Below are 26,043 nucleotides of genomic sequence, written 5' to 3' on the forward strand. Positions count from 1 at the left end.
GTGTAAATTGTTTCATAACTGGGGTAAATGTTTTGTGTGCTTACTAAACTCTTGAAAAGCATTATTTACTTTTGGAACTTAGCATTTCCAAACATGGTTTAATTTATATACCATATGATCCTATTGGATTGGAATTACATGTTGAAATGGAGCCCATATTATTCATTAAACAATTATTAATCTTTACCATTGAGTCTGTGATAGAGATTTAACTGAAACCACACAGATTGGCTTACTGTTAGTAAGGCCAGAAAATGTTGATATTATATGAAAGTCTTTGCAATTAAGATACCGTTACTTCAAAATTTATAGTGGTGTATGTGACAGTTGGACCGATGCCAACTTTTCAATAATCTAACGTTTTGATGCTAGAATATGAATTTGTTAATAAGCAAATATACTTATATGTGTATGTGTAAATAGAGTATAAAAATATTTCAAGGTAATTTATAGCAGGGCAAAATTTTATGAACCATTTTTTAAAAATAGTTTGCATTTAAATAATATAGTGAACTATCTATAAGAAATAAGCATGTTGTGAACACTAATATAGAAAACACATTTGTTAAGCACCTGCCAAGCAAACTAGGTACTTGCCCATGGGGAACTTCGAGTCTTGTGGGAAGGTCAACCAGAAAACAGTTAAACACAATTTATTAAGTGTTGAGGAGAGTGAGTTGTTCTTCCTTTTCTGTTCTTTTCTGCATGAGCCTTGACTCATAAGAGAAACCCGGGAACATACCTGCTGCTCCTTCTCCCTATGAGGTGGAATAATTGGGGAAAGAATCCCCATTACACAGTTTTCCCCTAGCCTACCACTATCCTTACCAGTTGTTTTTCAAGAGAAGAATTATGTTACTGATATTATTGGTCAGAGCTAAAGATAATCACTGTCTCATATATTACTAGTGAGTTAGAGCACATATAGGTCAAAGTCAAGACTGATAAAAGGTTCCTCTTTTCATTGTGTGCTACTATATAGTAAGTTTATAGGGTCAGGGCCTTTCTTAGAGCCCCAGCCATGTCTTTCTCCCTCTCCACAGCCATATTTGGAATTATTGGGCACTCTGTTGTGAAGTGCTATATATCTATTCCCACCTGTCTGTTGTTTCTTGTGTATACATTTCCTTGGTCAGGTACCCTAAAGGGATGAGGGATGTAGGGTACAATACTTATATGAAGAAAGGGAACCCAGAATGAGAAAAGGATGAGAGACAATGAATTGTAGGCATAATGATTAAGAGCATGGATTTTGGAATCAGATCTGGTTTCAATACTGCTATGTGACTTGAAGGAAACTTCCCAAATCCCCCTAAGCTTCATTCTCCTCTTCTGTAAAATGGATAGAATAAACTACCTATCTTACAGGGCTTATATGAAGATTAAATAAGATTAAATAAGGAAAAGAGTTTGACATTCAATGTGTGATAAGTTTTTGGTAAATGTTAGCTGTAATCAGTCAGTTGATAGTAATAATAATGAGATGCTGAACATTAAGATATTATAGTAATTGCAGACTTAATTTATTCCTTCTATTCTTGTCACCATTAAAATTGGTAAGATGAAGCTACATTATTGTATTTTCTAATTTTAATTCTTAAAGTCAAAATTCCTGCTGTCCAACCAAAAAGGCATAAGTGGTGTTTTTGTGATGACTGCAACACTGTTGATCCACCTTCTCTTTCACAAAGAGAAAAAAGAAGAGAAAGCTATCCTGTGGTGAGTGAAGTTGAAATCCTTCCATTTTTTGCTTTACATAGTATCATTCTATGGGCCAGCTAGCCATTGGTTATTGCTGATACTCTTTCCATTTTAAGGACACAGGTTGAAAATATTTTTTGTAACAAGAAAATAATATAGTTAATGAGCCAAGAAAATATGTCATGTAATTGACTCACTTATCTGCATTGAATACAGAATTATGAATTAGCTGCTATTCTTTAAAACTAGGTTATGTTCTTTCTTTTTCACCTTCTCTCCGTCAGCATTTATTTTTTTTAATAAATTAATTTTGTATTGGTGTTCAATTTACCAAGATACAGAATAACACCCAGTGCTCATCCCATCAAGTGCCCCCCTCAGTGACCGTCACCGATTCACCCCCACCCCCCGCCCTCCTCCCCTTCTACCACCCCTAGTTCATTCCCCAGAGTTAGGAGTCTTTATCTTCTATCTCCCATTCTGATATTTCCCACACACTTCTTCTCCCTTCCCTTATATTCCCTTTCGCTCTTATTTATATTCCCCAAATGAATGAGAACATACACTGTTTTTCCTTCTCCAATTGACTTACTTCACTCAGCATAATACCCTCCAGTTCCATCCATGTTGAAGCAAATGGTGGGTATTTGTCGTTTCTAATGGCTGAGTAATATTCCATTGTATACAGAAACCACATCTTCTTTATCCATTCATCTTTTGATGGACACCAAGGCTCCTTCCACAGTTTGGCTATTGTGGACATTGCTGCTAGAAACATAGGGGTGCAGGTGTCCTGGCATTTCATTGTATCTGAATCTTTGGGTAAATCCCCAACAGTGCAATTGCTGGGTCGTAGGGCAGGTCTATTTTTAACTCTATGAGGAACCTCCACACAGTTTTCCAGAGTGGCTGCACAGGTCACATTCCCACCAACAGTGTAAGAGGGTTCCCTTTTCTCCGCATCCTCTCCAACATTTGTGGTTTCCTGCCTTGTTAATGTTCCCCATTCTCACTGGTGTGAGGTGGTATCTCATTGTGGTTTTGATTTGTATTTCCCTGATGGCAAGTGATGCAGAGCATTTTCTCATGTGCATGTTGGCCATGTCTATGTCTTCCTCTGTGAGATTTCATGTCTTTTGCCCATTTCATGATTGGATTGGTTGTTTCTTTCCTGTTGAGTTTAATGAGTTCTTTATAGATCTTGGAAACTAGCCCTTTATCTGATACATCATTTGCAAATATCTTCTCCCATTCTGTAGGTTGTCTTTTAGTTTTGTTGACTGTATCCTTTGCTGTGCAAAAGCTTCTTATCTTGATGAAGTCCCAATAGTTCATTTTTGCTTTTGTTTCTTTTGCCTTTGTGGATGTATCTTGCAAGAAGTTACTGTGGCCAAGTTCAAAAAGGGTTTTGCCTGTGTTCTCCTCTAGGATTTTGATGGAATCTTGTCTCACATTTAGATTTTTCATCCATTTTGAGTTTATCTTCGTGTATGGTGCAAGAGAGTGGTCTAGTTTCATTCTTCTGCCTGTGGATGTCCAATTTTCCCAGCACCATTTATTGAAGAGACTGTCTTTCTTCCAATGGATAGTCTTTCCTCCTTTATCGAATATTAGTTGACCATAAAGTTGAGGGTCCACTTCTGGATTCTCTATTCTGTTCCATTGATCTATGTGTCTGTTTTTGTGCCAGTACCACACTGTCTTGATGACCACAGCTTTGTAGTACAACCTGAAATCTGGCATTGTGATGCCCCCAGCTATGGTTTTCTCTTTTAAAATTCCCCTGGCTATTCGGGGTCTTTTCTGATTCCACACAAATCTTAAAATAATTTTTTCTAACTCTCTGAAGAAAGTCTATGGTGTTTTGATAGAGATTGCATTAAAAGTGTAAATTGCCCTGGGTAACACTGACATTTTCACAATATTAATACTGCCAATCCATGAGCATGGGATATTTTTCCATCTCTTTGTGTCTTCCTCAATTTCTTTCAGAAGTGTTCTATAGTTTTTAGGGTATAGATCCTTTACCTCTTTGATTAGGTTTATTCCTAGGTATCTTATGCTTTTGGGTGCAATTGTCAATGGGATTGACTCCTTAATTTCTCTTTCTTCAGTCTCATTGTTAGTGTATAGAAATGCCATTGATTTCTGGGCATTGATTTTGTATCCTGCCACGCTCCCAAATTGCTGTATGAGTTCTAGCAATCTTGGGGTGGAGGCTTTTGGGTTTTCTACGTAGAGTATCATGTCATCGGCGAAGAGGGAGAGTTTGACTTCTTCTTTGCCAATTTGGATGCCTTTAATGTCTTTTTGTTGTCTGATTGCTGAGGCTAGGACTTCCAGTACTATGTTGAATAGCAGTGGTGAGAGTGGACATCCCTGTCTTGTTCCTGATCTTAGGGGAAAGGCTCCCAGTGCTTCCCCATTGAGAATATTTGCTGTGGGCTTTTCGTAGATGGCTTTTAAGATGTTGAGGAATGTTCCTTCTATCCCTACACTCTGAAGAGTTTTGATCAGGAATGGATGCTGTATTTTGTCAAATGCTTTCTCTGCATCTAATGAGAGGATCATATGGTTCTTGGTTTTTCTCTTGCTGATATGATGAATCACATTGATTGTTTTACGAGTGTTGAACCAGCCTTGTGTCCCGGGGATAAATCCTACTTGGTCATCGTGAATAATTTTCTTAATGTACTGTTCTATCCTATTGGCTAGTATCTTGTTGAGAATTTTTGCATCCTTGTTCATCAGGGATATTGGTCTGTAATTCTCCTTTTTGGTGGGGTCTTTCTCTGGTTTTGGAATTAAGGTGATGCTGGCCTCATAGAATGAATTTGGAAGTACTCCATCTCTTTCTATCTTTCCAAACAGCTTAAGTAGAATAGGTATGATTTCTTCTTTAAACATTTGATAGAATTCCCCTGGGAAGCCATCTGGCCCTTGACTCTTGTACCTTGGGAGGTTTTTGATGACTGCTTCAATTTCCTCCCTGGTTATTGGCCTGTTCAGGTTTTCTATTTCTTCCTGTTCCAGTTTTGGTAGTTTGTGGCTTTCCAGGAATGCGTCCATTTCTTCTAGATTGCCTAATTTATTGGCGTATAGCTGTTCATAATATGTTTTTTAAATAGTTTGTATTTCCTTGGTGTTGGTAGTGATCTCTCCTTTCTCCTTCATGATTTTATTAATTTGAGTCTTCTCTCTCTTCTTTTTAATAAGGCTGGCTAATGGTTTATCTATCTTATTAATTCTTTCAAAGAACCAACTCCTGGTTTTTTTTTTTTTTTGTTTTGTTTTTTTTTGTTTTTTTTTTTTGTTTGTTTTTTTTTCACTCCTGGTTTTGTTGATCTGTTCCACAGTTCTTCTAGTCTCGATTTCGTTGAGTTCTGCTTGAATCTTAATTAACTCTTCTACTGCTGGGTGTAGGATCTATCTGCCATTCTTTCTCTAGCTCCTTTATGTGTAAGGTTAGGTTTTGTATTTGAGTTCTTTCCAGTTTTTGAATGGATGCTTGTATTGCGATGTATTTCCCCCTCAGGACTGCTTTTGCTGCATCCCAAAGATTTTGAACAGTTTTATCTTCATTCTCATTAGTTTCCATGAGTCTTTTTAATTCTTCCTTAATTTCCTGGTTGACCCTTTCATCTTTTAGCGGGATGGTCCTTAACCTCCACGTGTTTGAGGTCCTTCCAAACTTCTTGTTGTGATTTAGTTCTAATTTCAAGGCATTATGGTCCGAGAATATGCAGGGGACGATCCCAATCTTTTGGTATCGGTTCATACCCAATTTGTGACTCAGTATGTGGTCTATTCTGGAGAAAGTTCCATGTGCACTTGAGAAGAATATGTATTCAGTTGAGTTTGGATGTAAAGTTCTGTAGATATCTGTGAAATCCATCTGGTTCAATGTATCATTTAAAGCTCTCGTTTCTTTGGAGATGTTGTTTTTAGAAGACCTGTCGAGGGTAGAAAGAGCTAGATTGAAGTCACCAAGTATAAGTGTATTATTATCTAAGTATGTCTTAACTTTGGTTATTAATTGATTGATATGTTTGGCAGCTCCGACATTCAGGGCATATATATTGAGGATTGTTAAGTCCTCTTGTTGGATAGATCCTTTAAGTATGATATAGTGTCCCTCTTCATCTCTCACTACAGTTTTCGGGGTAAATTTTAGTTTATCTGATATAAGGATGGCTACCCCTGCTTTCTTTTGAGGACCATTTGAATGGTAAATGGTTCTCCAACCTTTTATTTTCAGGTTGTAGGTATCCTTCTGTCTAAAATGAGTCTCTTGTAGACAGCAAATAGATGGGTCCTGCTTTCTTATCCAGTCTGAAACCCTGCGCCTTTTGATGGGGTCATTAAGCCCGTTCACGTTCAGAGTTACTATTGACAGATATGAGTTTAGTGTCATCATGATATCTGTTCAGTCCTTGTTTTTGTGGATTGTTCCTCTGAACTTCTTCTTAAAGGGGAATTTTAAGAGTCCCCCTTAAATTTTCTTGCAGAGTTGGTTTGGAGGTCACATATTCTTTCAGTTGCCTGTCTTGGAAGCTCTTTATCTCTCCTTCAATTTTGAATGAGAGCCTTGCTGGATAAAGTATTCTTGGTTGCATGTTCTTCTCATTTAGGACCCTGAATATATCCTGCCAGCCCTTTCTGGCCTGCCAGGTCTCTGTGGAGAGGTCTGCTGTTACCCTAATATTCCTCCCCATAAAAGTCAGGGATTTCTTGTCTCTTGCTGCTTTAAGGATCTTCTCTTTATCTTTGGAATTTGCAAGCTTCACTATTAAATGTCGAGGTGTTGAACGGTTTTTATTGATTTTAGGGGTGGATCTCTCTATTGGTTATGGTCTTTAGTTACTTCTTCTCCCATGGAGCCTGCCACTATCATATTGTATCTTCACCCACCCACTCCCCCAAAGAAGTTCTAGGATGCATAGTAGGTAGAAAAAACCCTGGAACCCAGGCAGAAAAGAGGAAAGCAACTGGGGTTACCCAACCTGGAATCTCACATGGTTTATAGTGATTGTGGTTGCTGCATGTGAAACTCCTCATATAATAGTGAATTTTTACAAAAATAACATAGTAATTGCTCAATAAAAAATGTCAGTTAAGATGTGTATGTGTAACTTGTGAAAAACATAAAGCTTACTAGAAACTAACTTCTTAAGAAAGTAGCATCCCCAATTAAATATTATTTTGAATAAGACTGTTGAGGGGCCTCTGGGTGGCTCTTTGGTTGAGCATCTGCCTTTGGCTCAGGTCGTTATCCTGGGGTCCTGGGATTGAGTCCTGCATCAGGCTCCCTGCACAGAGCCTGCTTCTCCCTCTGTCTGTGTCTTTGCCTCTGTCTGGGTCTCTCATAAATAAATAAATAAATAAAATCTTAAAAAAAAAACACCAAAAACACTATGTTGTTTAGACTTTTCTTTTTTTTTTTTTTTTTTTTTTTTTTTTTGTTTAGACTTTTCTTATATGCTTTCTGTTAATCACTGTCAAGAAGACATGTCATTCATTGAATCTAAACTATTAATCAACAAAATATTTCATTTTAAGTGGTATTCAAACTAAATTGCATTTGCCTCAGCACTTCAAAAATGTTTTACATTTTTTCCTGGTATCTGTTGTGAAGGACAGAAAGTCAGCCATCAATCTAATTGTCATATCCTTGTAGATACTCTGTCTTTTAATTTTAGGGCTTTTATGTACTCCAGTTTCACTAAGTTGTATCTAAATGTGGAGCATTTTTATTAATTATACTCAGACCTAGAAATGCTCCTTTAATCTGAAGGCACATTTCTCATTTGTATTTCAGGAACTCTCTCTGTCCTTATACCTTTGACAGTTGCCCCTCCTCCATTCAGTATTTTTCTGTTTTGGAACCTCTATTCAGATGTCTGTTAGACCGGTTTCTATGTCTTTTAGTATCTTCTTCATATTTTCCATCTCTACCTCTCCACGCTATGTTCTTTTTTTTTTTTTTTTAAAGATTTTATTCACTTTTTCATGAGAGACACAGAGGGAAAGGCAGAGCAATGCAGAGACATAGGTAGAGGAAGAAGCAGGCTCCCTCTGGGGAGCCTGATGTGGGACTCGATCCCAGTACCCCAGGATCACAACCTGAGCCAAAGGTGGATGTTCAGCCACTGAGCCACCCAGGCGTCCCATCCACACTACATTCCGTGGAATATCCTTTGCCCTCTCTCCCAATTCATTATTTAACTCCTCAAATATTTCTAATCTATTTAACCCATACATTGAGCCTTTAATTTAAATGACTGTGTTTTTTATTTCTAAAAATTCTGTTTGCTTTTCAAATTTTTGTTTTAAAGAAAGAATAAAATAACAAAAAGATTTTTCTGCTCTTATAATATTGATAGTATTTTTAAAAATCCAAACATTTTTAAAAGGAATTTTAAAGTCTCTTCCTGATTCTTTTTCATGATAACATGATTCTTTATGTGGTTTTTAATTTTTTATTGTAATCTCATTTAAGTGAAGACTGATAACTGTGGGAATTTTGGTGTGCTTAGGCTTTGTGCTGAACATTTGCCTCTGCTGGGGCCCTAGATTTCATCAGTTTCACACAGGTTTTTATGCTAATTTCTCAGTTTGGATTCCTGGACCACACAAATTATATAAATGTAGTTCTTACATACATTTGTGATATAGGTTTGAGTCTCTTATTTTCTACCCAAAGCCTTGGATGGTGGCAAGTAGAGTTTTTCTAACCTTTATTTGACCTAAATGTCACTACCTTTATTCCTGTTGTTCTTTGTGTGCATTAAAAACCTAGCCCCAATACCATATTTGTTCCAGATTCCCATTGGGCCACCAATAGCTCCAATAGCATTTATGACATCAGGGAGTTTTTCATTCATTTTCCATTTTTGTGTGTGTATATTTAAAGTTGGAGCACCTGGGTGGTTCAGTTGATTAAGCATCTGCCTTTGGCTCAGGTCATGATCCCAGGGTCCTGAGATTGAGTTCTACATCTGGCTCCCTGCTCAACGGGAAGTCTGCTTTTCCTTCTGCCCCTCCCCCACTCGTTCTCTCTCTCTCTCTCTCTCTCTCTCTCTCTCTCATACAATCTTTTTTTTTTAAGTTTATTGTGTTTTGTCTACTATTTTCATGTGTTTGAAGTGGGCAGAGGTTGTTCTATATTAGCTCAGCCCACCATATCGACCGTAAGTATCTTTAAGGTATATTTTCAGGTAAAGATGAGAACATCTTGGAAAAACTACTGTTGTTATTGACTATATGAGCGTTTGCTTCAGTAGTAATGTATATCATTTCACATGCCAAGCTTTGGAAAAAGTGTGGAGATACAGGAATCTATAGAAAACGGACTTTGGGTAAAGGGATGAGTAAAATGGGTGAGGGGAGTGAGAGGTATGTTTCCAGTTATGAAATGATTAAGTCACAGGAATAAAAGATAAGTGTAAGTAATACAGTCAGTGATATTATAATAGTGGTGTTTGGTGGCAAGATAGTAGCTATACTTGTGGTGAACATAAGATAACATATAAACTCATCAAATTAGTGTTGTACATCTAAAGTTAATGTAATATGTGTCAACTACAATTAAAAAAGAAAAAAATCAACTTTAGAAGAGGAGGAAAACTCAAGAAATACAAAGTCTTTAAAGTCATTAACAGTTACTCTTTTATAAATGTAAACTTCTTTTGAATGTTGGAAACTTCAAATCATACTGGAGAGAAGGGTAACTTTATGGCCAGATGCAAACTATGGTAGTTTGCTGCTGCTTTGTAACACCTTCAGATCACAGCATATTGGCAGCCTCCTTCTCTATACCTGTGTACATGGAGTAATAATGCTAATAGTTGGCATTCACTGAGTACTTATTATATGATAAACTGTCCTCTAAGTCCTTATGTTAACTCATTTAGTCCTCATAATAACCCTTCTGGGAGCATTCTGTGATTTTCATTATCTTCCTTATTACAGTTGAGAAAGCTAAAGTAAAAACAGTTAAGTAACCTAATCCAAAATTACATTTCTGTTAAGTAGCAATACCATAATTAAAGCAATGCCAGGCAGTCTGGCTACAGAGCTTGTGCTTCTAACCACTGCTATATTGTACAAAATTGTAAGAGAGATGTCAGGGGCAAAGGATCCTGCCATAGTAAAGATAAGAAATTTGGAATAAAATTATAGTGAGTCCTTCTGTAAGCATATATAAACTGTCTAAAGCTACTTGTTCCAAAGATATATTCTAGGTTAGGTTTTTTGGTGCTGTTTTTTAAAAATATAAACAAGCAAAATAAGGACTAAGAAGGGGGATCTTGGAGGGAAGGTTATGCTGCCCCTTCATGGTAGAAGGTAAAGCTTGTGTGGAATTTAAGGTTAATGCCCATGGTACCAAGACTGAATGCATCCACAATAAGAGCAAAGCAAAATGGACAATTAGCACCAAAAAACGTTTTCTTTATTCTGACCTTTGGGTAGTGACTTGGCCAGGGCTCAGGTTCAGACCTTTAGTTTGCTTTTATAGCTATTCAGTGTAAAAAAGAGATAAACTTTATTTTGATTGTTTGTTTTGCATAGACATATTTTATAGTTCTGCTCTGATGCATTTCATAAATGACAGCATTGATATAGCTTTTCCACATAGTTGGATGGTTTTATTATGTGCATTTTTCATGTCCCTTGTAGGTGCCAAAGTAAAAATTCAGGGCAATGTACTTTAGAAGGCTTTGAGGACCAACACATTTTTTAAATGAACGTGTATTGAGAATGTATTAAAGAATAGATGATATGAGTCAGTCTATCAGTTTTCATTTACTGAGCACCAGCTATATATCCCATGGTGTGGAAACCATTCACAAATACAAAAGTTATGCTCCTGCCTATAAGATTTTTTTATTTTGATGGAGAAATACAATGTGTAAGACATTATATATTATATATAAATGCTATATTATAAACTCCTGAAATTCTTAAGTAATACTGAGAGAGGAGAAATGAATATGAACTAGATTAGTTAGAAGTTTCATAGGAAATGGGTTTTATATGATAATAAGCAGTACTTATTGAGCTCTTACTTTGTGCTGGCACTGTCCTAAGCACTTTAGATGTGTTACTCTATTCAGGTAAGAAGAGAACAAGTAATATGCTGTAGCCACCCAGCTAGGAAGATGTAAAGCCAGAATTCACACCCAAGCAGTCTAGTTCCAGAATCCATTCCATGATTACATCTCTCAAAACAAAGGGATGGATGGATCTGGGCAAAGTAAATTGAAGACATCCCAGGCAGGACAGTCAGTACCAACAAGGGCAGAGAGAGGTGAACTTAAATCCCATTTGTAAATTTTTAAGAGAGTAGTGTTTTGTATTTTTAAGATTATGTGTGAGATTTTAATAGTGTGCAGTGATGGTCATAAAACCTTAAAGTGAACTTATTGCATATATATGATCTTTAAATATTATGTACTGAGTTGTTCTTTTTTTCACCTACAGCTATGATTATAACAGAAGTCAGTGAGAAATTCTGGTTTTTGAAAAAGATTTTATTTATTTATTAGAGAGAGAGAGACCACAGAGGGAGAGTGAAAGGGAAAAGCAGACTCCCTGCTGAGCAGAGGGCCTGACTCACAGCTTGATCCCAGGACCCTGGGATCAGTACCTGAGCAGGAGGCAGAAGCTTAACCAACTGAGCCACCCAGGCACCCCAAGAAATTATGGTTCTTTATATGGTTGCTACTCTTGTATTCTATTTACCAGGAGTTGATCTGCAACATAAATCAAAATATTTAAGTTTACTTGTTCCCCCAAATGCATAACATATATACAGTTAAGTTTAAACAAACCATGAATACATTTTGAACATAAAGTGAAATGAGCATTTTAGCAGCACTTTCTTTGGCACTTTTACTGTACATTTGACAATTGCATATCAGAGAGAAATATCTACCTTCTTATAATAAAGTTTTTTAATATTTTTATCTGATAGCATCAGGCCATCAGTGCCATTCTACAAAATATAGAAGAAAAACAAGGAAATTTACTAGAATTTGAAATAAGAACCCCTGAAGATGCAGGTAAATATGGACCCATACTCAAGTTTGATTATTTCATACATCCAAGGTCATTGCTCCCTTAGCTTCTTAAGGTATATCTTATATCAAAGCTTACTTAACAGTGGCTGAAAAGTAACCTTTTTTTTTAATGTGATAAGAAAGTACCAGGAATGAGCATCAGAAGTCATTTATGCAAACCAGTGGTTAGTGTAATTGTTAATCAAGATATTTCGAGACTTAAGGTACAACATGCATGAGTAATATGAGAGACACTCAGAACCACGGTCAGAGATAAGCTACTCTGCTGATAAGTTTAGATGAAGATGTGGAAGAAAAGCATAAGATAGTGACTAGATATGAGATTATGTTACTACTAAGCTCCTCAGTTTCACCCAGCTATCGTAACCCTTAAAAAGATATCAGAAAAGGAATAGACCGTTGTGACTCAAGTAAGGCAAATCCTCATGCCTTTCAGATGAGCAGATAGACCCAGTAAATGTCTTAGTGGATAGCTGTCTTCCTGTTTACAAAAAACACTAGTGGTTCAAAATGGTAAACTTGACTTTGATCCCTGACCTAATAATCTGAATTTCTCAAAATGTCAGTGAGTATTTGCAAATCTTTGGTAGGTCACAGTTGTGTTTTCTTGAGTTATGATTTACAGATAGAAATTAGCTCCTGAAAGATGCAGATCTGAATGTTAAAGTAGTTAGCTAAAAAATAACTTGAAGAATGTCATCAGTCTTTCATGTAACAGGATACAACTATTAATTCATCTCTTGTCCTAGCTCATACTGTATATAGTCTTTAAAAAATTATTTCCTTTTAAATTATACCCATTCTACCTTTCATCTTGGCCTAACACATGGTACATGTTATGTTTTGAGGAAAATAATACAAAATAATTTATACTATAAAGCAAATGTGAATAATTCATATATTTTATTTAGTATTTACAATATCTTATACACCTAAGGTGAATTTCCAATTTTATAATTTTTTTATTAAAAGGGTATATATAAACGTACTTCAAAATATAATAAAGAAGAAAAATGTGCTAAAATTACATCCTGTCTCACCACAATATTTTGTTGTATACGTTTCCTTTATTTTTTTCTAAGAATTTAATTACATAGTTATACCTCAATAAAATTATTAAAAACATAGTTTGGATCATGCTAAACTTGCCAATTTTACATTTTTCCCCATACCCATTATTCTTAGTGGTTTGCATAGTATCCTATTCTATAAATGTTCCAGAAATTCACTTTTCCCTTTTTGTTGAACATTTACATTTTTCTAATTTTTTGCTAATCTTTAGCATATACCTTTCTGAATTTAGGATTATCTTCTTTGGAAGGATTACCAGAATTGGAACTACTGGGTCAAAAATTTATAAACATTTTAAAATCTGATAATTTGTATTGGTAAATTGTTTTATAAGGTATTAGATACAAATTTATACTTTCACCAACACACATTAGTGTTTATTTCCTTTATACTGCTAAAGCATCAGTATTTTCATTTAATTTTAGTAGTGTAATAAGAAAAATGCCTCATATATTCACCTGCCTTTTTGATTATTAGTGGTATTTTTTCTCTAGTTTTATTTCCTGCTTTTGTGAAGTTGTTCCTGTTTGTCTATTAATAAATTGGAGCCATTTTATATAATCAAGCTATTGACCCCTTTCCTGCCATAATTGCTGCAAATGTTTTTCAGCTTAACTGTCTTTTTATGTGCAATGTGTTAATTTATGCTTAAGTATATATATTTTCAAATTCTGTATAGTAAAATATCAGCCTTTTTCCTTTTAATGCTTTTAAGATGATAAATTTTTCTCCCCTCCCCATCCCTATGCTTTGTAATTTAATTTTATAACCAATACAATGACTAGCAGGATCCCTTTATTTTCGTCTCACTGCCTCTTTAAGGGAGGATAGAAAGGTAAGGCAATGGGACTCTTGAGTTCTTGTTTAGTAACTAAATACTGACTGGTTTTTTTAAAGATTTTATTTATTTATTCATGAGAGACACAAAAAGAGAGAAGCCGAGACACAGGCAGAGGGAGAAGCAGGCTCCCCACATGGAGCCTGATGTGGGACTCCATCCTGAACTGGGATCACGCCCTGAGCCAAAGGCAGACGCCCAACCACTGAACCACCCAGGTGTCCCAATACTGACTGTTATTGACTTCATCAATCTTTGGCAAATGTCTAAAACTTAGTCTCTTCAGAGCAGTTTTCTGAGGCTGTTCTGAGACTTCTACCTGGCTCCTATAGTGTAGCAGGGCAGCGTACATTTTCCTTTCCCTGGCTCCTCTCAGTCTCTCTCTCGCTCTTTTTTTTATTTTTTAATTTTATTTTTTAATTTTTTTTAGGTAATCCACCCTAAACAGGCTCTTTCTTTCAGGGAAAAGCCATCATAGTCAGGATCACAGAGCGGCCTCCACACCAAGTCCTCAGAATCCTGGCACTTTGGACCTGTGATTAGAAGGGAGGATAGTTAATTTTGAGTACAGGAGCAACTTTCCCTTTCCCCAACTGTCCGAATGTCTTGCTGGCTCTGCAGGGTCTCAATCTCTAGATGTTCAAGAAGGAAGTCGATGTGAGTCCATTGTCCCCAAAAAAAGTTATTACTCTCTTCAGAGGCTGCTCCCATTGGGCTTGAGATAAAGGAAAGAAATCTCGCCTTCCACCTTGGCTCCTCAGAATGAGATTCCCATCCATTTGAGCAATAGCTCTCCGAAGTATTTTTACAAATTCACCACCCTGTATTCTGATCCTTTCATATCTTTGATCTGGCTGAGGGATCTAAGAATAATGAATCCCACTGTGTACATTTCTCTTTGAGTCTTTGTTATAGATGTCTTGCATTCACTTTGATATCAGCTATCTTTAGTGCCTCAAATAAACTGACCATAAGAATGTTTAGTTTGAACATTTCATACATTATTTTTTCCTAAGCATTTTAACTCTGTTATTCATTTGAAATCTCTTTTCCACATGTGGTACAAAACAAGGATAGAATAGTCTCCCACCCCCCATATTACTACTCTGCCTCTTATTTGTTGAGTAATTTCTGTCATCCTCGTTGTTTTTCTAATGCCTTATAATCATATATTAAAATCTTACACATATTAGGGCAATTTCTAAGTTCCAAGATACCACTGATTAATGTATCTGATATGTATATAGTATCAATTTACATGTAAAATTCTTTATGTTCTTTTTTATAGAAAAATATAGAATCTTCTTCATTACTATGCTAATGTTATTTCTACCTCTGATTTAAAATTCAGTTAGAAAAACCCAATGTGACAGGGTACATTGATACTATAAACATCTTTTATTAAATGTCAAATATGCCAAACAGATTTATATCTAAATTCTTAATGATCAAGTTTCCCCCCTTTGTTGGCACATGCATCATATAGAATTAATCCTTAGTCATAGTACTAATAAGACAGAAACTACTCTGGGAACACTGACTCTATACTGACCAAATCATTTATATCATTTGTCTAATTTGCAAAGGGAGGTTCTGGAACAAATTCCTACTCTGAACTTCAGTCATTTCCCACCACTGATTTTCTAGTTAAATTATCTAGAAATTATCTAGTAAATTATCTAGAAAAATATGCATTGGTCTAAAATCTAGTTAAATTATCTAGAAAAATATGCATTGGCCTAAAATTATTAGGAAAAAACTTAAGAAACAAAGCCAAAAGTGAAATAACAAATAGCTTAACAGAAATAAAATATATTAAATGTATTCATTTAAGCATTTCCATTTACTACCTGAGAATTGGATTCTGATGTAATTGACATTTATGTGTAAATCTTGTGGATTTATGATCGGTGAAGGAAGTCATTATGCCTTTACTTAGGAAGAAGAGGAAGAAAGTAGGAAAATTTTAAGTAATTATTGTAAAAGTAATTTTATATAGATCTTTAAGTAACCTGAGATATCATACAGCCCTATATAAGTGTTAAGTGTAAAGGACAAGAACTGATAACATGCTTTTTATTTCTAACTACATATATAGTTACATATGGCAAACACATCTAGAATAATACACTTAGGGCAGCCCGGGTGGCTCAGTGGTATAGCGCTGCCTTCTGCCTAGGGTGTCATCCTGGAGACCCGGGATCGAGTCCTGCATCTGGCTCACTGCATGTAGCCTGCTTCTTCTCCCTCTGCCTGTGTCTCTGCCTCTTTCTCTCTGTGTCTCTCATGAATAAATAAATTTTAAAAAAGAATAATACACTTAACAAATACATCTAATATAGTTTAATTAATAATTAACTATTAATTTTATTTTAATTATTTTTTATTAAAATTAAATTATTAAATTTATGAATTAATAAAAATTTAATAATGAATATAGCATACATACATATATAGTTACATATATTATAAATATGCATTGAATAATCCATTAGATAAATATACTAAAAACTTTTACACACACCAACAAATACACTGCTACCAAAGTATAAACAGTAGTCTCTTGTGAAATGAAAAAGAGTAGTAAGTAACAGAAGGTGAGAGTAGGATACTTTTTTTTTACTTTTCTTCTATGTAAACATTCATATTGTTTGAAATGTTTATACAGTGTGTGCCCTTTGTATTTTAAAAAGTAAATAATTTTAACAAAATATTTATTTTCCTATTTATCTTCCTTTCCTAACCTCATTTCACAGATGAGGAAGGTGACTATAAAGGTCATATGACTTGTCCAGGTTCACAGAGCTAAGTGGAGTAGCAGGATTAGAACTCAGGCTAACCTGCTCTATTGAGAGTACTTCCATAGGGTGGCATAATTCAGTGAGTTTTGATTTATATATCTGGACCACTAATAGGGAACAGGGTAAGGAAATAATGGCATTTTATTTTATTTTTAAATTATTTTTTTAGGGATCCCTGGGTGGCACAGCGGTTTAGCGCCTGCCTTTGGCCCAGGGCGCGATCCTGGAGACCCTGGATCGAGTCCCACGTCAGGCTCCCGGTGCATGGAGCCTGCTTCTCCCTCTGCCTGTGTCTCTGCCTCTCTCTCTCTCTCTCTGTGTGTGTGACTATCATAAATAAATACAAATTTTAAAAAAATAAATTATTTTTTTAATAATGGCTTTTTAAAATTAATAGGCTGAGTTTTGTGTGATCAAACTTAACATTTGATGTCTTTCTTCTATCATTAACTGACTTTTTATTACCATGTTTCCAGAACAATGCATTGAAAAGATGTTAGAGATAAAAGAGATTATGGATTATGTGCTTGCCAAACAGAAGGCAGAAAGGGATGATCTGGCTAAAAAATACAGGTGAGTGAAAAAATAGAAATGCTTTAGAGTTTTCATAATATTTCCCTTCTTAGTTATAATAGTGAGAATCTAGAATTTCTTAAGAGTGTGAATGTTGCATAGGACCAAAGAATGACTTTATGAGGTCATCTAATCTATTACCTCCATGGGGAATTGTACTTTCCAGAAAGATATTTTTATATTTTATTACTTGAAATATTCAGAAAAAGACGGATCTTAAAAAGTTGTCTACAGCAAAGAATTTTGTCAAAGTGTCTCTGGTCATGAATCTCCAAAATAAATTTCTTTCCATGGTGAACTTAAATTTTTTACAGTACAAAGTTTTCCTTTTGCTATCACAAATGTTGTCTTTCTAAGCATTATAACCATGTATATTATTTAGTTTTGTGTATTTCTAAACCCTCAAAGTTTTTAAGAGATTTCATCCTGATTATATATTGGTTATATACCTCTTTTTGTCCTTTTCTTGAGAAAAATGTTATATTTTTTTTCTTATGTGGGCATTATTTTTATTAGTTTTTCATAGATTTAACTATATATGCTGTTTTTTCTCATAATGAGAACTTTAAGATTTACTCTCTTAGCAACTTTCAAATATACAATACAGTATCATTAACTATAGTCACCATGCTGTACATTATATCCTCATGACTCATCTATTTTATTACTGGATATTTGTACCTTTTGACTCCCTTTATCCATTTCATCCACCCTCCACCTTCCACCTCTGGCAACTACCAATCTGCTCTCTATATCTATGAGTTCAGTTTTTTGAAGTTTTTTAGATTTCACATATAAGTGAGACCATACAGTATTTGTTTTTCTCTGTCTGACTTATTTTCACCTAATATAATACTCTCAAGGTCTGTGCATGCTGTCAAAACTGGCAGGATTTCTTTCTTTTTCATGGCTGAATAATATTCTTCTGTGTGTGTGCACTTGTGCACATAAACCACATTTTCTTTTTTTTAATTTATCTTTTATTGGTGTTCAATTTGTCAACATATAGAATAACACCCAGTGCTCATCCTGTCAAGTGCCCACATCAGTGCCCGTCACCCAGTCACCCCCACCCCCTGCCCACCTCCCCTTCCACCACCCCTAGTTCATTTCCCAGAGTTAGGAGTCTTTCATGTTCTGTCTCCCTTTCTGATATTTCCCACTCATTTTTTCTCCTTTCCTCTTTATTCCCTTTCACTATTTTTTATATTCCCCAAATGAATGAGACCATATAATGTTTGTCCTTCTCCGATTGACTTATTTCACTCACCATAATACCCTCCAGTTCCATCCACATCGAAGCAAATGATGGGTATTTGTCATTTCTAATGGCTGAGTAATATTCCATTGTATACATAAACCACATCTTCTTTATCCATTCATCTTTCAATGGACACCGAGGCTCCTTCCACAGTTTGGCTATTTAAACCACATTTCTATATTCATCCTTTGATGGACATTTAGGTTGTTTTTATGTCTCAGCTATTGTTAATAATGCTGCAGTGAGTATGGGGTTGCAGATATCTTTTTGACCTTATTCTTTATTCACATGTGATCTTTCTAGTTTCTTTTATATTCTTATGAGCACTTGACATCTATTGTACATTTAGTTTTTTTCCTGAATTTATTTAAAAATCAGTTTTCTATTTTCATTTATAAGTCTTCTGTGTTCATTTTGCTTTTTCTCTCCATTGAATAAGTATTACAAATTCATTTCTATTTCCTGTTTTCCTGTCAGTATAATGCAAGTGAGCTTATAGGACCTACAGGTGGGTAACTGACTGCAGGATATATTCTAAGAGACTTTGGAGAAGGCTAGCTTCAATTTTCCTTTATGTCCTATGATTAACAATATACCGTGGATTTTGGAAAGTTACTGATCAGTTGGGTTTGCAGGTGTGTAAATCTATTCATATTGCTATAAGACTTAAAATCATGTAATCTAAAATGAACTTTTATTTTTCTGTCTGAACTCTGTTTTAAATGCGATATTACTATTTTTTTCTCCTTTTATGCTACTAGTTGTTTATCTAATTTCTTCTAGCTGTTTCTTCCATTTTCATCTGCTACTCACTTTAACATCTGTTTTGCTTGGAGTACCAACAACTCTAAACTATGATACTCTAAACTCTAAACTATGATAGAGAGACAGATATCTATACTATTGCTGTCCCATAAAGCAGCTGCCTGAGGATGACCCTTGAGGGTCCCTGAGATGATTTCAAGGGGTGTGTGAAGTCAAAACTATTTTTATAAGAAAACTAAGATATTATTTGCCTTTTTGCCTCACATTCTAATGAGTGTGTAATGGAATTTTCCAGAGGCCACATGAAGTGTGATATCATTATTCTAATAGCTAATGGAAAGCATGCTTGAATGTTCTTGTTTTAAAAATTTCTGTTTTATTTTCTAAAACAGTAAATATTGATAGATATATCCATATGAACAAAAGCCCTTTGGGTTCCTCAGTAATTTTTAAAGGTATTAAAAAAAGTCCTAAAACCAAAAAGTTTGAGAACTACTAGAAACAAAGAGTTTAGTGTCCTGAAGGTCACTGTAGAATAACCGAAAGAAAAAGGTATGTAGATTAGCCATTTTCTCTCAAATGCAAGCCCCTTATAGTCACACAGGTTAATGCCTATCTGGGTAGTCCCTCTGGACCTGAAAGTGATTCAGTACAGATTCAAAGCATAATTACAGTAATTACTTGATGGACTGACATTGCTCAGGTCTAGCTCAGGTATAATTACTCACAAAATAGTCTCACTCCTTCAGCTCTAAGGGAACTTAAATGGAACTTATTCCCAAATGTTACTTCCTGACACACCTTTCCACTATGAACAGGTAAGCAACCTCCAAGTTTAAAGAATAGTATTCCTCCTTGATCATCAGTTGCTACTTAACATCCCAAATTTTGTTTCTTTTTCAGAGTTGACTCACAACTGGTAAATAATATAAATGTGGAAAACCACACCATCACCTCCATAAAAAGGCAGTCTACTCGTAACCTTAAGAGTCATTTTCCTCTCAGAAGAAATTCATTGCAAAAATAGACCCTTGTGTACTTTGGGCTGATTAAATTAAGACAAGTATCTTTAAAATATAAATGACTACTAAAAATTTTTTCTCCGGTTTTCATATTGTTTTCTCTGTTTCTTTCTGTAGGGTGTCCATAGAATCATTTAAGCAAGGAGTCCTGAGAGAACAGCTGGCTAACTTGGCCACAAGACAGAAGAGCCTTTTAGTTGTGGCAAAAAAACAGAAAAAAATTACCGAGAAAATCCAAAACTATAAAAACATTACATCTTTGTCTGGTCCTAGTTTGAGGAAGCCACCGTCCAGCTCAGAAATCTCTAGTGAAAAGGACAGCCAAGACCTTATCAGTCTGGAAAATTCATTGCAGCCCCAGTCAGGTTCACTTTCTCTTGTCAGCCTTACTTGTGGAAGCATGCAGGAAACACCATTGTCTCCAGAAACTTGGAATAGCAGCCCAAATACCAACACTTGTGTAAATTCAGAAACAGTGAGAAGGGAATTTTCTGGAAATGAGCTGATTTCTAAGCAAAATGTCAATGATGGTACCTTCGATGGGTCACCAAAATCCAGATGTGCAGATGGCACTAAGATTAAATTACCCTCCCAACCTGTTGCTCTTACTGCTCAGAGGGAGTATTCACAGAGAGGAAATGATCTCACAGAGCCTCCAGCCCCAGAGCGCGAGCCCTGTAATCATCCTTCTGCAGTAACTAACACATTAAACATTGCAGCGACTACAAGCATACTTGCTAGAAATGATGCCCATCCATCAGCTGTTGTTTGTGATCAGGCTCCTACCAGTTGTGATCCAAAAAGAGGAAAGAGGAAAATAGCTTCCCAGCAGCCAAGTAGGGGGACATTGGAATCTCTGACACATCAAGGGACTGATGTCTTAGGCAGTAATACTGGGCATCAGACAAAATCTTATCCTAAAAAACCAGCTTTTACTGTTCGACGTGCTAATGACAGCCACAGCTCCTCCCCCTCTGAGCGTGGCCGTCAACATATTATTAAAAAGCCTGTAAACTCCAGCACAGTTCCTAGAAAGAAATGTATGCAGATAAAGGATCTGATATTACTCGGAAGAATTAATCCAGGAAAAAACATTCTAGAATTCAAAACACAGGTATCCTATTTTTTTCTCTAAAATCATGTAATTTTATAAATAAGTTAATAAATGTTACTGTCACTAAGTGTAGGCATTTAGCTCAGATTCAGGAAATAGGGTTTGACTGGGCTTCTTGAATGAGGAGACATACCATTGTGTTCTCAGTGAGTGAAATCATGCTTTTAGGATGGTTCTATATGTTTTGGTCCCAAGCACCTGTGGGATCCAACTCTGGATCAGCTATAATAAAATTTTAACATAACTTTTCATATTTCTGCTATTTCTTAACAGCTTTATTGAGGTATTATTAACACACACTACACGTATTTATATTATGCAATTTGACAGATTTTGACCTATAAGTTTACATCTGTGAAACCATGACCACAGACAAGGTCATGAACATATCCATCACCTCCAGAAGTCTCTTTTTGCCCTTTTGTATACCTGCTTCCTATCCCCTTCTTCCCATGTTGAGCCTATAGACAATTACTGTTCTGCCCTCTGTCCCTATACTTTAGTTTGCACTTCAGAGAATTATATAAAAGTAGAATTACACCATATGTGTTCATTTTTGTCTGGCTTCTTTCTCTGAACATAATTGAGAGTCATTGTCATTAGAGCATGTATCAGTAGTTAATTCCTTTTTTTATTGTTCTGTAGTATGTAGAACAAACTACAGTTTGTCATTTCATCTGTGACAGACATTTACATTGATTCCAGTTGTTGACTATCACATATAAAGCTCCTGTGAATATTGGTATACAAATTTTGGCTCACACAGGCTTTTGCTTTTCTTGGGTGAATACCTAGGAGTGGAGTGGCTGGATTATATATGATATGTATATATTTGACTTTTTAAGAAACTGCCAAGTTGTTTGTAACATTTTACATTCCACCAGCTGTGTATGAGTATTCTAGTTCCTCCACATTCTTACTTAATGTAACACCTAGTATGATCAATCTGTTAATTTTAGCTATATACTAACATGTAATGTAGATGTATGGATGTCATATGTATATATGTATAGTAGTTTATCCTTGTGGTTTTAATTTGCATTTCAAAATGTTTAGCATCTTTTCATGTGCTATTTGCCAGCCATACTTATTCTTTGGTGAAACTTATTTTCAAATATTTGTCCAAGTTTTTAATTGGTTGCTTGTTTTCTTGTTTTGGTATTTGATATATTTTGGATATAAGCCCTCTATCAAACATATACTTAGCAAATATTTTCTCTTAGTCTATGGCTTGTCTTTTCATTCTCTCAAAATTGTCTTATAAAGAACAGAAGTTTGGGGCTCCTGGGTGGTTCAGTTGGTTAGTCATCTGCCTTCAGTTCAGGTCATGATCTCAGGGTCCTGGGATTGCGTACTGCACTGGGCTCTCTGCTCAGTGGGGAGTTTGCTTCTCCCTCTCACTCTCCCTCTGTGCTCACGAGCTGTCTCTCAAATAAATAAATAAAATCTTAAAAATCTTAAAAAATAAAAAACACAAGTTTAATATTTTGATATAGTCCAACTTAGCAACTTGCTCTTTCACTGATTATGTTCTTAGAACCATATCTAAGAATTCTTTGTCTAACCCAAGGACACAAAGATTTTCTCTTAGAATTTAGGCCTATGATCCATTAATTTTTGTATGTGGTACAAAGTAGCATATTTTTGAATTTGGATATTCAGTTCTTCTGACAACATATGTTGAAAAAAATACCCTTTATTGAATTGTCTTTGCATCTTTGTAGAAAATCCTTTGTTTCATATATGTGCTTATTTCTGGACTTCTATAATATATCTTATGCCTGTCTTACCATGAATACCATCTTGATTGTGTAGCTCTATAATAAGTGTTACAATCAGGTAGTGTTGAGGCACCAGGGTGGCTCAGTAGGTTAAGTGGCTGACGCTTGGTTTCAGATCAGGTCATGATCTCAGGGTTGTGAAATCAAGCCCCATGTCAGGCTCCATGCTCAGCATACAGTCAGCTTTTTTAATGCTTCGTTTCCTTTGTTGGTTTGTTAGCTATAATTCATTTTACTTCAGTTGTGGTGTTAGAGTTTATGGAACATATTTTTAACTTCTCCCAGTACCTGTGATATTTTATCACTTCATGTATACTCTAAGAACCACAAGCTAGTATGCTTCCCTTTCTCTACTCCTGACCTTTGTGTTATCATATATTTTGCTTTGATCTAATGCTATAAATTCCATACATTATTATTTTTGTTTAAACAATTATCTTTGAAGTAGACTTAAATGTTAAGAAAAATATTTTTTCTCATGTAGTTACTATTTCTGTTTTTGTTTCTTTTGTGTAGATCCTGATTGACATTTGCTGTCATCTTTCTTCTGCCTGGAGGACTATCTTTAACATTTTTTGCATTGAAGGTCTTCTGCCGATAGTGAATCCTTTTAACTTTTGCCATGTCTGAAAAAGTTTATTTCACCTACATTTTTTAAAGAATTTTTGCTAGATATATAGACTTCTGTGTTGAAAGGGTTTTTTTTTCTTTGAGTACTTTAAAGATTTACTCCATTGTTTAGACACACTGTTGTTCTTAACCTTGTTCCTCCATAAATAATGGGTCTTTTTTTCTCCTTCTGGCTGCTTGTAAGAGTTTCTCTTTATCTGGTTCTAAGCAATTTTGATTATGAGGAGTATTAGCATAATATTTTTGTTTCTTATGCTTGGGGGTTATTGAATTTCTTGAATCTCTGTGTCCCAAATTTGAATCTCAAATGTGGAAACATTTCAGCCATTATTTCTCCAAACATTATTTCCTCCCTCCCCTCCATTTTTGAACCTCTTATTACATACATAATAGATTGCTTGAAATCCTTCTATAATTCACTGATAATCTTTTCATTTTAAAAAATTCTCTTTTCTCAGTGTTTCATTTTTATGCAATTCCTATTCCTTTGTCTTTGAATTTACTAATCTTTTTGTTTGAAATATCTAATAAAAAAAGAAATATCTAATCATCAATGTATTCTCCATCTCTAGAATTTTGATTTTGGTCTTTTAAAAATATTTTCCATGTCTCTACATAACTTTTGAACATGTGGAATATGATTGTAATAACTACTTAATGTTTTTGTCTACTAATGCAAACATTCTTATCAGTTCTCATTTTCAGTTGTTTGCTTTATCTCTTCTGTATGAGTTGTATTTTCCTACTTCTTTCTAGGCCTGTGAATTTTTCATTGAATCCCACACATTGTGAGATCTACCTTGCTGGATGCTGAATATTTTTTATTCTTATAAATAGATTGTAGATTTATTCTAGGATGCAGTTAAGTTCCTTGGAAATAGTTTGATCCTTTGGTGTCTTGCTTTTAAGATTTGGTCAGCAGGACTGGAGCAATGTGTTCAATCTAGGGCTAGTTATTTCCCACTACTGAGTGGGAAATAACTGACTCTTCTGTGTACCCTACCAAAGCCCCACCAGTTATGAGGTTTTCTAGTTGTGCTGTTGGGAACAGGCACTATTTCTGACCTTTGAGAATGCCAGATGTCCTTACCTCTAATCCTTTCAGGTGGTTCTTTTCCCAGCCCTGGGTAACTTGCTCCCAAACACGGCCAATCATTACTCAGCTGAATGCTAAAGAGGACCCCCCTGAAGATCTGCAGAGTCCTCCCTCTTTGTATTGCTCTCTTCTTCAGTATTCTGTCCTGCAAACTCTAGGTACCTTGCCTCCATGATCTCTGCTCTGTCTCCTCAACTCAGGACATAAACAGGCTTTGCCTAGAATCCCCTCTTCCTGCACCCTGACCTGGTAACTTTCAAGGCAGCGAGCTAGGACACTTGGAAGGCTTACCTCATTCATTTCTCACTTCTCAGGGTATTGTACTTTGTTGCCTGATGTTTAGTACCTTGCAAACCATTGCTTCATATATTTTGTCTGTTTTTTGTTTGTGTTAGGGTAAATCTGGTTCCTCTTACTCCATCATGGCCAAAAGTAGAAGTTTACATATTTCAGGTATTTTTCCTTCTTAATTTTTTTTTTCATTTTTCACTTTAGGAGACTACCCACAAAGCCAGTGTCTTACTGAGCGGTAAAATTAAAGTAGAAAATGGTCAGATTTATCAAAATCCAGTCACCTGGCTCAAGGATCTTCTAGGAGGCAACAGTTATGTGACTTGGAATTATGCTTGGAGTAAGGTGAGTCATTCTTAAGTATATCTGTAACTTCATATTCAAATGGAAAGGTACTTATTTTTTATGATAAAACTATTTTTTTTTTTAAGAAATCAGAAGTTCTCCAAACTATATATTCTTTGTACGATATGCTACATACTTTCTCCCACAACTCTTATTTGCCAGAAATCCCCAGGGGCAGAATTGGACAGCTGACAGCCTTTCCTTCTTTCCTTCCTTGTTCCTCATCTGGTCTCAGAAATTCAAATGCCCTCAACCTTCCCCTATTATCCTTCCAGGTGAATTCAGTTCTTTGTGACTCCACATAGAAAATTTGAGACCTCTGGTGTATTGATGATTTAGTTATATGTTAGTATTCTGATGTAATGAAGGAAAAACTTCCCGTAAAGACAAAGGAACAAGTAAGCAGCCTAAGACCCACAGAAGTTATGGTGTGCTTTTGTATGAACACAGTTTTATCCATCAGTTGCCAACCTCCCAAAAAGAAATATATCTTTTCATTCCAACTTCTCAGATTTAGTAGTCTTCCCCATAGTTCTATATTATGAGTTATAAGCCCAGTTTAACCACCAATTTAAAGACTATTAATGACAGACACCTTTGAGGTTCACCTCCAGATGTCCATGGCCACACTTAAGGGAACAATCTTTCAGTGATTGACCCAGGAAAGTGTGA

The 26,043-nt window shown here is 35.5% G+C and overlaps 1 protein-coding gene across 9 annotated transcripts in view; it reads left to right on the forward strand.

Annotated features, from left to right (window-relative positions):
- Positions 1 to 26,043, forward strand: part of ANKRD31 (ankyrin repeat domain 31) — a 120,597-nt gene that overhangs the window by 77,748 nt on the left and 16,806 nt on the right. For 8 of the 9 annotated variants that reach the window (XR_003132327.3, XR_003132326.3, XM_025437882.3 and 5 more), the window contains 5 exons: positions 1,604 to 1,719; positions 11,678 to 11,765; positions 16,970 to 17,066; positions 20,232 to 21,228; positions 25,231 to 25,371. Coding sequence is in view for 7 of the 9 variants with exons in the window: in XM_025437882.3 (XP_025293667.1) it covers positions 1,604 to 1,719; positions 11,678 to 11,765; positions 16,970 to 17,066; positions 20,232 to 21,228; positions 25,231 to 25,371 (1,439 nt within the window). In the remaining 2 variants the exon portion in view is untranslated. The remainder of the gene's footprint in view (positions 1 to 1,603; positions 1,720 to 11,677; positions 11,766 to 16,969; positions 17,067 to 20,231; positions 21,229 to 25,230; positions 25,372 to 26,043) is intronic. The other variant, XM_025437886.3, reaches the window with a different exon arrangement.

The sequence above is a fragment of the Canis lupus genome, chromosome 3, assembly GCF_003254725.2.
Source record: "Canis lupus dingo isolate Sandy chromosome 3, ASM325472v2, whole genome shotgun sequence".
Lineage (NCBI taxonomy): Eukaryota > Metazoa > Chordata > Mammalia > Carnivora > Canidae > Canis > Canis lupus.